Raw genomic sequence first — 14412 nt, 5'->3', positions numbered from 1 at the left:
GTTTACAGAAGTCTTAACTCTTTCCTTTGAGTCACTTTAAATTTCAAAAATGAGTAAAGAAAAAAGAAGAAAATGTAGACTTAAAATATATCCCAGCCGGGCGTGGTGGCGCACGCCTTTAATCCCAGCACTGGGGAGGCAGAGGCAGGCGGATCGCTGTGAGTTCGAGGCCAGCCTGGTCTACAAAGTGAGTCCAGGATGGCCAAGGCTACACAGAGAAACCCTGTCTCGAAAAACCAAAAAAAAAATCCCAAGAATATGCCACAAAAATCGTAAGATAATCACTATCACAGAGATTCCAAACAGAATGGAAGAGTGAGAAGAAAAGCAGGGTTAAACCAGGGCTGGAGAGCGCACAATGACATAACAGCAAACGGGATCGGGAGGGAGTTTAGGTTTTGTTGTGGGTTGCTGGAAGTTGTAGGCTTCATGTAAGATTTGTGTGTTTGTTATGTTTTGGTTTTTCAAGACAGGATTTCTCCTGTAGTCCTGGCTGTCCTGGACTCCCTTTGTAGACTAGGCTGGCCTTAAATTCACGGAGATCCGCCTCCCTCTGCCTCCCGTGCAATTACAGGTGTGCACCATCTTGCCCTGCTGGCTTCACGTAAGTTTTAAGAAAAGCTGCTTTGAGCCAGGTGTGGTGGCGGACGACTTTAGTCCCAGCACGCAGGACGGAGAGGCAGGCAGATCTCTGTGAGTTTGAGGCCAGCCTGGCCTACAAAGCAGGACTACAAGAGAAACCCTGTCTCAAAACAACAACATCAAAGAGCTGCTTTGTCCTGCAGAAGTTTGAGTCCACAGTCTCGTCGTCATGTACAGTGTTCTTATGCGGTTTATATTCTGTCAAGTGCCAACAATAAAGCACTGTTTTGTGTCTCTAAAAGCACATAACTGAAACAGAATACAACACACGCCACAGTTGATTATGAGGCAATCATTCTGAGACTAATTTACTAATACTGGTTATTAATTTAATAAGTATTTAAACCTACCATGTACATACAAGTAGGACAAGATCTTACCCTCAAAGAGCTAACAGTGTAACAAGCTAAAAATGTACGGTGTATACATGGAGAATAGAAATTTATGTAGAGACTTGAATAGAAAGAAGTGACTGCACGCGGCCGTGGTGGCGCACGCCTTTAATCCCAGCACTCGAGAGGCAGAGGCAGGCAGATCTCTGTGAGTTCGAGGCCAGCCTGGTCTATAAAGTGAGACCAGAACAGCCAGGGCTAAGCAGAGAGACTCTGTCTCCAAAAACCAAAAAAAAAAAAAAGTGACTGCAGATTGTTCTGTAACTGCTCTCTCTACTGTTAGGGAGCCCAGTAAGAGACACAAACTTTTCCAAATGAATCAACTACCCTTTTCCTTTTTCTTTCTTTCTTTCTTTTGTGTGTGTGTGTGTGTGTGTGTGTGTGTGTGTGTGTGTGTGTGTGTTGTGTTTTGTTTTGTTTTTGGAGACAGGGTTTTTCTGTGTAGCCTTGGCTGTCCTGGACTCCCTTTGTAGAACAGGCTGGCCTCGAACTCACGGTGATCCACCTGCCTCTGCCTCCCGAGTGCTGGGATTAAAGGCGCGCACCACCTTTTTCACACTTACAGACTTCTTTTTTTGGCGGGGTGGAGGGTTTTGAGACAGGGTTTCTCTGTGTAGCCTTGACTGTCTGAGACTTGCTTTGCAGACCAGACTGGCCTTGAACTCACAGTGATCCACCTGCCTCTGTCTCCTGAGTGCTGGGATTATAGGTGTGTGCCACTGCTCCTAGCTCTTTTTTTTTTTTTTTTTTTTTTTTTTTTTGAGAAACGTTTACATAGGTCTACTGCCTGCTTTTTAGTTTGTCCATTTGTTGCGATTGGGATTTCTGAGTTCCTTCTATGTATATATTTTACGTTAGGATCTGGTTGTCAGTTTGCAAACATTTTCTTCCATCCTGTAGGATGCCTCATCACTCTTGATTATTTCAATATAAAGCCATTTCTTTTCTTCTCACAGTCTAGTCAGAAACTGGATTCTTTTAACTTAGCATATCTAAACTAATGAAAATATTAAATTAGCACTGAATTAGGGTGATGTAAAGAAATAAGGACATTTTTGAAAAAGAAATCCTTTCAACTCTGATTTGAAGGAATAAGAAAAATGAAGCAGAATTCTTCATAACACACATTACATTCTTAAATTAAAAGATAATGTGAGTATTTGATTTGGTTAAGCATGAAATTTTAATTACTGATAAGGACACTATCTCTTATCTATGCTTTTAGAAAATATTTTCCCTTGGAGACTAAGGGGATGGCTCAGTGGGCTAAGTACTTGCCACACTGGTGTGAAAGTTTCATTTAAGGTCCCAAACACCCAACTAAATGCTGGAGGGCTGCGGTGACCCCCCAAGATGACCCCCGAGCAGGCTGGCTAACTAAACTAGCCATATTGGTGAGCTCTGAGTCCAAGGGAGAAACCCTACCTCTTAATATAGGCTGGAGAGCGATTGAGGAGGCCTGACAGCCACCTCACCCAGCCCACTTCAAGACTTCTTTCAAACACACTCACCCATGCACGCGCACGCACACACACACACACACACACACACACACACACACACAAATGCATATCACACCTGCACACATTCACACAGACACATCACACACACAAAACACATACACACTCTATTAATGATTACAAAAACCAGTTTCACTGACTTTAGAGGCTTTTACATCTTCAAGTAGAAAGTCTGTAAGCAAAACAGGTTCTTACAGAACCAGAAAACACTAAGAACGGAAGTTTCTTGATCAGCAATAAAACAGTTTAACACTTTTCTTGTTAGTGGCTGAGAGTCTCCCGTGAGAAGCTGTTGTTCCCTCGGCAGTTTATACATTCCACTATCTAATTCCAGATACTTACATTTTCAGATGAACAGTCTCAGCATCTGCCAGATTCTTTGCATCATAATAAATAAAACTCCATTCTCAGCTCAAATGAGCATACACTTGGAACTCAAAGACTCCCAAGGCTCAGAGATACAAAAATATAGAATATAATAGAATATATTTGCCTAGAGAGATGGCTCAACTGTTGTGAGCACTGGCTGTTTGCAGAGGACTGAGGTCCAATTCCCAGCACCCACATGGCAGCTCACAGCTCTCCATAACGCCAGTTTCAAGGAGCATTTTCTGACCTGGGACACAGACGTCAGGCAAGCAAAACACTCACACACATTAAATAAAGTAAACAAATCTAAAATCTTAAAAAGTATGATATATACAATAAATCTACCTATTTTGAATACTAAAACGACAGACTAAGAAGTAAAAAGAATATACCTTTCCATATTTGCCAAACAGGTTCTTCAAACCGGCAGCTTTGGTGTTAGAAGACAGTCCGCTGACCCAGATGTTCTTGGTTGAGCTTCCACTGCTGCCTCCGGCGCTGCCCGTGCTCCCTAGGACGGTCAACAGCAGCAGCAGCAGCGTAAGTGCCTGCGCCAGCTGACAAGGCTCACAGGCTTTCACCACCAAACCCTTTCCCATTTAAATTTTGGTAACATAACAATAGCCAAAACCTTACGCGCTTCCCATTATGAAAGGCGAACAGAACCGTGAGAACGGCTCCTGAGTGCTCGCACACCCCTGTCACGTGAACTTTAGTACAAAGCAGGTGAGCACTGCGCTACGCCCTGGACATTTCCTAGCACGTTAGCCGCCTGCCCTCACGCCAGGGCCCTGAGCTGAGGTGCCTGGCAGCAGTCCTGTGGCAGTGAGCAGACGGCTCCAATGCCGGACATCTGCCAAGGACACTGAAGGACCTGACAAATGGGAAGGAAAAGGGGTAGGCAGATCCAGGGTAGAGAACAGACATTTTAATAATCCACCTTCATTTTCTCTTTTGCTTTGTTTTGGTTCTTTGTTTTTGGTTTTTGAGGCGGGGTTTCCCTGTGTGGCCCTGGCTATCCTGGAACTCAGTCTGTAGACCAGGCTGCTCTCAACCTCAGACCTGACTGCCTGACTCCCAAGTCCTGTGGTGTCTGTGCCACCACACCTAGCCACCTTCATTTTCCACTAGAGAAAGGTTAGGAGAAAATGGGAATTACACGCAGTTGGATAGCTCTTGATCTAAATAAGAAGCAATCTTCTAAAACAATCATTCCAGTAAGAACAGAGACCTCAAAATAACTTAAGACTAGAGAAATGATCACAGCTTGTTTCTAAACTGTCTCCATACAAATATGGTTTCACACATGTAAGTATATAAAACATACAAGTTAGTGCCTGCAGTGTTTTCTTCCTTTAGTGTAGTGATGCAGAAAATACTTTCTAAAATACCATGTTAAAACATGTTCAAGAGGGCTGGACAGCTGGCTCAGCAGTTAAGAGCACTGTCTGTTCCTCCAGAGGTCCTGAGTTCAATTCCCAGCAACCACATGGTGACTCACAACCATCTATAATATGATCAGATGCCCTCTTCTGGCCTGCAGGTGTATATGCAGGCAGAGCACTGTATACATAACAGTAAATAAATAAACCTTTTAAAAAGTAGCAGAAAAAGTAAACATTTCAGTGCCTTAAAGGTTCACCAGATGGATGTGAACATCTGGAAAGCTGCTTTTAGGGACAAACAACACAAACGACTCAACCCTGAAAATACCGACAGTTAATGTTTTTCCTATTCTTGAAGACAGTCATCAAAATGTTTTATCTTATGACATGTAACTTAGAAATGTGTATATCTATCATAACTAATAATAGTTAGGCCTGGGCACTTACCTAATTATAGTAAAAGTGTTTTGAGTAACAGGAAAGAAGGTACCACTTAAACAAAATTACTAGGTTTCTCAATTTAAAGAATAAACCTTTTGGGGGCTACAGAGCTGGCTCAGGGGTTAAGAGCACTGTCTACTCTTCCAAAGGTCCTGAGTTCAATTCCCAGCAACCACATGGTGGCTCACAGCCATCTATAATGAGGTCTGGTGCCCAATTCTGCCATGCAGGCACACATGCAAACCGAATACTGTACACACAATAAGGTAAAAAAAAAAAAAAAAAAGAATAAACCTTTTATATCTTATCAATGAACCCAAACTGTAAAGGCTGGGGATACTGCAATTACAGATACTGAGTCAAGTCAGTGATAATTTCTAACTATTAAAACATACCAACAGAATACAAGCACAGCAATGCACAAAACCCTCCTTTCAACCCTTGGGAGAGAGTGGAGGATTTGGTAGTACACGAGTGCAATGCATGTTCGTACAGAACGCTTTCTTAGAGAACAAGTGCTCCTCACACCATCAGAGCAGAGGGGCAACAGGATGCCATATTGCTCATGGGCACAAGATAGCCAACTCTTTCCAAGTAAGAAGCAGTAAGATCTACTCCCTAAGGAGTATCGAGGGAGGTACTCAGGGGACAGCATACACTGTATAAAGAGCACCATGTACAAAATTTTTTAAAATTGTTCCTCAGACCTTACAGGAATTCAACACAAAATTATTTCCCTACATAAGACAACCATGAACACAAAATAAGTCAAAGTAGGAAGTGAACTCTGAAACATATAAATACTGTGCATTTCCTATGTTAATGAAGTACTACCAAACTCTAGCTTTCTTCTGAACAGCAGATCCCACAAATATAGACAAGGAATATTTATTGTACAAGTTTCACCCTAAGCAGAAGAGGAAATGGGTGTGATCATAAACTCATTGCAACTAAATATATTTCTACAATCACACAAGTTTACAAAGTAACTAAAGGGTAAAGTTTTAACAACAGGGCTTCCTGCAGTTGTTTTAATGCCACCAATTAAAGATTATCAAAATTTGTATCTTCTCAACAAATTTCTGAAGACTAAGTGTCAAAGGGAACACAGACAGCTTAGACTCTGGTGGGAAGTATGTGAGGTTCTAAGGAAAAGAGACAGCAGCCCTTACCTTTGTCATCTTTAGATGAGGTCTTGCTGTCTTTAGATTCCTTTGAAGAGCTAAAGAGGCAAATCACCAGAAGAAAATTGAAAACAAAAAACAAAACAAAAACTGAACAGCTTGATATTGACAGCATTGCAAAACGGGTTCTGCTCATACACATGGACAACTCCACAGGCCTACTACGCCAGGCTACTTGACATGGCTCCCTTGGGACGCTTGCACTCATTTTGCCCAAGATGCCTGAAGATCTAGGTTTTCTGACAATCCTATGAAGTGGATATATGGCCATCTTCTCCAGATTTCAGGGCTGGGACTTGACTTCATTTTGTGTTCTTAGGACTGACAGTTGCTCATTAACCACCATCACAAGGGTTTTTAAAAATAAAACACAAAAATTGTCAATTTGAAAAAAAAAAAAAAAACAAAAACAAAAAACAAAACCCAAAAAAACAAAAACAAAAACAAAAAAAACCAAAAAACAAAACAAAAAATAAAATATATGCTGACAATGCACTCAGTAGGACACACTGCATATCATGAAGATCTTGAATTTTTTTTTTTTAAGTAACTTATGCCGGTCAAAAATACTCTAGGCACGATCATAAGACACTAATTATTGTGCATGGTCTTGAAGCCACCCCCTTAATGTAGCGCGATCTTATTGAATGCTGGAATTTCAGTATCGTAAAGAACTGACATAGAAAAACAAACCTCTTTGCTTGACCAGAGGCCCCTGTAGACGAGGGCCCTTTCTTCAAAGTATCCTTTTCTTTGTCTCCAGATTCTGCTTTCTTAGAACTTTCTCTGGCTTCCTTCTCGACAGGGTCCCCCTTCACGGAGTCTTCCTTCTTACCATCTTTATGGTTCGGATTCATCTCATAATCCTTGGTTTCCTTCTCCGGGCTCTGTGCAATGGCGTCCTGCCCATCTTTTGGCTTACTTGCTTCAGAATCTGTAATTTTCACATTTTTACCTGTTTCTAGGAGGTCATCACCATCAAAATCCAGAGTGATGGCATCTTCAGCCTGGATTGTGACCGAGATGTTGTCATCCTCAGCTTCTTTCCCAGTCGCATTAGCTTCCGTCTCTTCATGGGCTGTGTGATCAGCCTCAGCTAGGCTCCCTTCTGAAGGAAGAGGGTTAGATACTTCTTGTGTGCCATCACCAGAACCTGCTATATCTAAGAGGATTTAACAGGAATAAATATGGCAAAACAAGAAGTTTAAACAATTTCACATTCATAAGCTAGAATAGGACCTAGAAAATATAAAGCCAGTCATTAGCACTGATGGAAGGTTAGGGGGAACACAGGGATTAACTAACATACACAATCCTTTACCTAAGATCACTTATTCTTCAGGGAGAAAAATGATCGCTACATACAAACATCAAAACAACAACAGTGAGAAAATGGATCCATCCTCAAGATGTGGCTCTTTATTGCTGCTTATAAATTGATGGTATCTGAACTGTTTTCCTCCATGGTAGAGTGACAGGTGTGCAGGTTTGTTATTTAATGCTCGGCTCATCTTGGGATTTAATCCTTGTGACCTTGGGAGCTCCTTGATGACTTCCTGGAAGGTCACAGTCTGAGGACATCGGTCTTCAGAGTGTTTCCAAGCCCCATCTTTTTCACTCTTCAATCCCTGGGTAGTCCAGAATCAAATGCAAAACTGCTAGGGAAGACTCTGAAGGCGCTCCTCCGTGATGTCTAGAAAGGTGGCCGCTTGCTATCTGGATCCTATCCAGGTGGTCTGCAACGACTGTTTGCAACGATGTCTTGCATTCCCACAAAGAGAAAGGCTTCGGGTATGTGAGCTTTGCAGTCGGTAGCTTTACTCCATCGCAGCTTCGGCCTGGCTGGGAGCCTGCTCCATGTCCTTTCTAGTCCAATAGGATACTGTGGCTTCTGTCCAAGAACTCAACCTCATAGTGACCACATGTATTACTACTGTTGTCCTGTGATTGTATTGGATAAGATACTTCTCCCAAATCACTGATACATGTCAGAAAATCATATGAAAATTTCTCTAATTAGCAAACAAAAGCCAGTTTCCTGGTCATTCACCATTCTTAAGATTGGTACAGATTCATTGAGTCATAAACTAAGACTCTAATTAGCACATATGAGTTACTGCAGTGTCAGTCTTAAAGACGGAATTTACTTACCGTATGCCACAAATGATATTTTAAAATAGAACTAAATCTATAGTGAAACATGGTGTCATTCACTACAGTAACTGATATGTACTATTCAGTTAGGACATATCTTGTGTTTAAAAGAAAATCAAAACCAATTGAAAAATTAAGAAGCTAACTTAATTTACTAAATTGATAATTTGAAAAGAAACTATTTTAAAATAAGATTTCAAATAAGGAATGTTTATTTTCATGTACCCTGCTTTTCTACATGTCCATACACTTGAAGCTCTACTTAGCATCAAACATACCTTTCTCATTTTCTTCTTCCTCACCATCCTGAAATTCAAAGAATAATCAAATGTAAAATAAACTCACAGAGCACTACATTTTAGTAATAACATAAAATCACTCAAACTGGCGGGTGATTTTAAAATATTGATTAGAAATACATATCACACACAAATATACTCCAACTAGAACTCAGACCCATTTAGAACTACAGAGCATCCTTCTGCTATATATAAATCTATAAAAATAAATTTTAAAAAAGGCAAATCTCTAAATAAGCATATCATTTCATTAGCCAAAACTAGTTAATATTATCCAAACCTTACTTGCACTACAAAACTATCAATTAAAAAAAAAAAAAAAAAACTGACACTCAGTTCAAACTTCTTTTATTTTTTTATTTTCTTTCTTTTTATTTATTTATTTATTTATTTATTTATTTATTTATTTGAGGCAGAGTTTCTCTGTGTAGTCTTGGCTGTCCTGGAGCCGCTTTATAGACCAGGCTGGCCTTGAACTCATCGCAATCCGCCTGCCTCTGCCTCCCGAGTACCAAACTTTTTAAAGAAACTTCTTAATATTGAGTGGGGAGGGCCATGAGAAAGAATGACACAGCCCACATGAGTAGGTCTGCAGGAGTCAATTCTACTATGAAGCTTGGGGATCAGCACCCACCTGAGCCACCTTAGCTACTTTGGGTGGGGGTGAGACAGGGTCTCTCTGTGTAGACTTGGCTGCTCTGCATTCACTTTGTAGACCAGGCTGCCCTTGAACTCACAGAGATCTGCCTACCTCTGCCTCCTGAGGGCTGGGGTTAAAGGTGAGCGCCACCACGCCCGGCCTGGAGCTACTTTTAACATAGCCTAACTCACAGGAGTCAGAACTCTCGCGTGCAGTGGGGTGGACGCATGATAGAGAGGTGAAGAGAACAGAGTCCACCTTCTTTTCTACACTTCAGTATGACAAGGGGACAATGACGGGGACTCAGTTCCAAATTACTTTTTCTTGAAAAGTATGTTGAGTTCAAAGCCATCAGAAATATACTAGCAAATGGCCAATAAAAAACGGTATTTGTGGGGTTGGAGAGATGGCCCAGTGGGTAAGAGCACTGCCTACTCTCCCAAAGTACCAGGGTTCAATTCCCAGCACCGACATGGCAGCTCACAACTGTCTGTAACTCCAAGATATGACACCCTCACACCAATGCACATAAATTAAAATTAAATAAAATATTTTTTTAAATGGTATTTGTGCTACAGGTAACCAGAGCAAAGAGCACACCCATTTCAAAGAAGTAATTTTAAAGTAAAATATTTGTTATTTCCCAAATGTAACTATGAGCTAGCTTTAAAACAGAAATATCTTAATGAAAAGATGTTTTTCTTAGAGGAGGAATTTTGTATTTCTAAGGAAAAATAGCTTTTTTAAAAAACGGATATACTGTGAAAGGGCAGGGGGCTTGGCAGTAACTAGACTACAACCTGCAGCCAGGAGAAAAAATAAATCTTTGTTTATTAAGAAAGCACCACAAAGATTACTAAGGTAGTTCCACGAATATAAACTCTCCTGACATAAGCCACAGAAAAGGAAGGAGGCACCCCGTCTCACAAGGCGATGCTCCCAGAACACCTTGGTTACACAGCTCTTGGGAGAGGCTGTGTATATACACCGTTGGTTCTGGTGAGCTGGGAACGCTCCTCCCTATAAGCAAAGCCGTAAAGCATGGCTTCTCAAACCATTGTACAACAGGAGCCGGAAGCACCTGTTCAAACAGGCTGCCGACACCAGTGCCACCGCTTCTGACTCTGCAGGTCTAAATCGGCTGAAGAGCGTGCACCACTTAACACTGTCCAGGTGAGTCTGACGCTGCAGGTCCAGGAATGACCTGACCAAGTCCTCCTACCTAGCGGTGAAAGAAGACTTCAAGCAAAACGTCCAATGCAAGTCAAAATTAAACTCTTTACCATGGATAAGAATCATAATGGTGTGTGTGTGTGTGTGTGTGTGTGTGTGTGTGTGTGTGTGTGTCTGTCTGTAGAGTAGTGTCTGTGATTGCAGAGAACCTTGGGGGTATTAGAGCCAGCACTCTAGTCCTCTGTAAGAGCAATACATGCTCTTAACCACTGGACTTTCTTTCCAGCTCCCTAGGCATTTTTTTTTTTAATTCAGCATGTCTACTGAAGGATCTCATAAGCCAAGTGTTTTCACAAAGTGATTAATTTGCACATATCCCCCAAAGCCCACAGGACAGAGGGGCCTGACCTAATTCTTAGGAACCAATGCTGACGAGAACAGAGCTGAGGGTTAGGGACTGACCACAGGTGTAAGTGCACACTCATTCTACCAATAGCGCTATGAGGGTTAAACTGGGTCCAAATATACGTCAAAAAGAACAACCCAAGAAGTCCAAGAAAGGACAGGAAAATGTCCATACCCATGACACCTGTGTGCAAATATGCAATGCATTTGAAAATAATCTCCCCAATGAAAACAATCTTTAAGTTAGCCACCTTGGGAATTATCTTGAATAAGAGCATTTCATGCATGAAAATAAATCCCATTTTCAAGAAAGCAGGTACTCAAGCAATATACCCTGTGGTGGAGCTTACCAGCCCTAGTCAAGTGCTGAAGGGCTCAGCGTAAAGCTTCTCTCTTTCCACACATCCTAGGGACATCACGAGCTCACAGGTAAGCCTCAGCCACGCTCTGCAGTCAGCCATGTTCTCCTGCCATGCTTTAGGTTAGAGTGTGATACCCATGTGTCTGCCTTTGTTCAGCCAGATGGAATATGCCTTCAAAGTCATGTCAGTAACTGACCTCTAGCTGTAGTGCACTCAACAGGGTGGGAAAACAAACTGGCCCAGCTAAAAATGAACTTCATGGGTAACAGCAACAGGCTAGCATGTGTTAAATCATGAGCTCATAATAAACACTAAGAGCTGCTGAAGTACAGTCACAGCACAACTAACTACACTGTGAGATACGACCCTCTCTAAGCAGCTCCACTTCAATACGATGGTCAATTCAGTAAAACTTAGAAAACCCTTCAACAGTGTGGGGCTAGTGAAAAGAGCACGATGTAATACAAACAAACAAACGAGCTGGGAAACAGCTCATCAGGAAGGGCTTGCTGCCAAACTTCATGAGCTGAGTTTGATCCCCAAGATTCACATGGTAAGAGAGAAACAACTCCCACAAGTTATTCTCTGATCTACATGCACGCACGCGCGCGCACACACACACACACACACAAATATAGTTAAAATGTTTTAATCTGAGACTAACACGAGATGTAGGTAATTAGTCCATCTTCATTAAGACAATTTATATTGTCATGTCATCCATCTAGACTTCTTTCTGTAAATTAAGTATGATATAAAATGTATCAAGGATTTTTTTAAAGTGGTAGATATATAGCACTGTGACAACAAGCAACCACAGACTGGAGAGACATTACGGCTTTGAGAAGTACACAGATCTCATGTCTCCCCGTCCCCCAAAAGCGCTCAGATTAGAGAAGTGTTGTAAGCACAGGTAGACACAAAGGGAACAGACATGGCATAATCACAGGGTACTACAGAGGTTCTTTTTGTTGTTCTTTTCAAAGATTTATTCATTTCTATTTTACAGGTACAAGCACTTTGCCTACATGTATCTAAGTGCACTGCGTGTGTGCCTGGAGTCTGAGACGGCTGTAAGAGGTTACTCAGTCCCTGCAACTGGAGTTAGGGATGGCTGTGAGCTGCCAGGTGGGAGCTGGGAGTCAGATCCAGATCCTCTACAAAAGCAATCAGTGCTCTTAAGCACGAAGCCGTCTCTCTAGCCCCTCTTTTATTCTTGAGACAGCATCTCACTATGCAGCCCTGGCTGGCCTGGCACTTGCTATATAGACCAGGTTGCTCTCAAACTCACCGAGATCCTCTTGTGTCTGCATCCCAAGTGCTGAGATTAAATCTGTGCACCAATACACCCAGCTACTAAAGAGTTTCTTGAGACCAGAAGAAATGTTTAAGACTTAAAGTCCTAACAAAACCATTCTAGAAAAAATTTTTAGAAAACTCTCAAGTAAGTGACAGACTCAAATTAGTCAAACAACTACAAAGAAACACTAATTGCACATGTTCGTGCTAGGATCTAGAATAATACACCAGCCTAGCAAGGAAAGGTTTGTTTAGAAGAATGGTACTGGGGTCAAACCCAAGACTTTGTACATAGTAGGCAGCGCTTTACCATAAACTGAGCTGTATATCTAGTCTCTCTCTTTTTTTTTTAAAGACTTATTTACTTATTACATATACAGTGTTCTGCCTGCATGTATACCTGAAGGTCAGAAGAGGGCACCAAAACTCATTATAGATGGTTGTGAGCTACCATGTGGTTGCTGGGAATTGAACTCAGGACCTCTAGAAGAGCAGGTGATGCTCTTAACCGCTGATCCATCTCTCCAGGCCCCATCCTCCACTTGTAATGTAGAACAGAACAGGAAGTAACTTTTATCCAAAGACTTAAACTTCAAGACAAAAGCAGAGGCCTGGGTTTACCTAGAGCTGCCCTTACACAACATTGTTCTTGGCTGGATTCTCTTAAGGAAACAGGCTACATCAAGGGTGTTTCTAAATGTATTTTATGTATCATGTATTTTATCTGTATGCGTATGTGCACACCAGAAGAGGGCGTTGGATTCATGGGACTACAGTTAAACTGCAGTTACAGAAGAAGGTTGTGAGCTGCCATGTGGGTGCTAGGAATTGAACTCAGGACCTCTCGAAGAGTAGTCAGTACTCTCCAAAAGTCAAGGATTTTTTTTTTTTTTAATTACTAATAAGGGAATGGCAGGAACTACACAGACACTTTTTGAGTATCTCATTTCATATCTTTGATGTGAAATCAAGAAAATATTTTAAATACATATAGAATTATATTAAAGTAACTGTAGACTCTTCAAAAGTTCTGTTTTGTTTTGTTTTTTAGTTTTTCGAGACAGGGTTTCTCTGTGTAGCCTTGGCTGTCCTGGACTCACTTTGTAGACCAGGCTGGCCTCGAACTCACAGCGATCCAACTGCCTCTGCCTCCCGAGTGCTGGGATTAAAGGTGTTTGCCACCATGCCAGCAAGTGCTGGGATTAAAGGTAGGTGTGTGCCACCATGCCGGCAAAGTTAAACTTTTTAAACCAAAAATAGGATAAACAAATAAAGCAAAATATATATCAGTTGGTGTTCTACTCCTTGGGGGCAGAACTGATCTGCAACACAGTAACTTGTTCATTTTAGTAAGAATATGCTTTAACTAGGCCAGGCTCAGCTCGAGAGGCAGAGTAGGTGAATTTCTGTGAGTTCAAGGCCAGCCTGGTCTACAAAGCAAGTCCAGGACAGCCAAGGCTACACAGAGAGACCCTGTCTTGAAAACCAAAAAATAACAAAACAAAACAAATGCTATACCTAAGGAATTCTTAAGTCCTTTTCAGTAACGGCCTTGGTGGTGGTGTGTTATTTAAGGCTACTATACCTAGTAATGTCCTGTGAGCTAAAGGAAAGGGTAACTGGAAGTGCCCCTCTGGACTGTTTGTAGGAAAGGCCTCGGAATAATCAACAGCCCTGGAGCAGTGAGCACTCACCACCCTGACTGCTGTCCTGACACAGCACTTACCAGTAACAGGAAGCAGGGGCTACATGGAACAGAAAGAAACCAGGGCACCTTTATAGACACCAAAAATAAAGATAGCTAAGATGCTCACTAGCAGGTGAGAGCACTCTCAACTTCAAGGATAACAACAGGCTGACATACATTAAGAATACTAAGCCCATTGAGTCTGAAATATAAGGATAGAAAGTAAAGAAAATTGAAAGCTCATTTTATTACTACTGTTGAAGGTACTGGTAAACTATTTTCCATTATTTTGGAAATTAATGAATAAAAGGAGAAAAAAATATCACACACATATTCTGCTTTTCCTTTATAAATGATACTACTCAGCAACCAAATAGCATGTAAAGGGTTAATTCATCTAGAACTATTCCAGTTAATCCTATGACCACATTGGAATTCATAATTTAGGACCCATACAAAA

General features: G+C 41.4%; 1 protein-coding gene across 1 annotated transcript in view; it reads right to left on the bottom strand.

Moving 5' to 3' along the window:
* The window catches only part of Sltm (SAFB like transcription modulator), a 49668-nt gene that overhangs the window by 16801 nt on the left and 18455 nt on the right, over positions 1-14412 (bottom strand). Inside the window, exons 6-9 of the mRNA XM_051156751.1 lie at positions 8366-8393; positions 6627-7095; positions 5922-5971; positions 3316-3434 (exon numbers count right to left, since the gene is read on the bottom strand). Coding sequence (XP_051012708.1) covers positions 3316-3434; positions 5922-5971; positions 6627-7095; positions 8366-8393 — 666 coding nt within the window. The remainder of the gene's footprint in view (positions 1-3315; positions 3435-5921; positions 5972-6626; positions 7096-8365; positions 8394-14412) is intronic.

Source organism: Acomys russatus, chromosome 14, assembly GCF_903995435.1.
Source record: "Acomys russatus chromosome 14, mAcoRus1.1, whole genome shotgun sequence".
In the NCBI taxonomy this organism is placed as follows: domain Eukaryota; kingdom Metazoa; phylum Chordata; class Mammalia; order Rodentia; family Muridae; genus Acomys; species Acomys russatus.
This window is presented reverse-complemented; position numbering and strand designations above follow the sequence as displayed.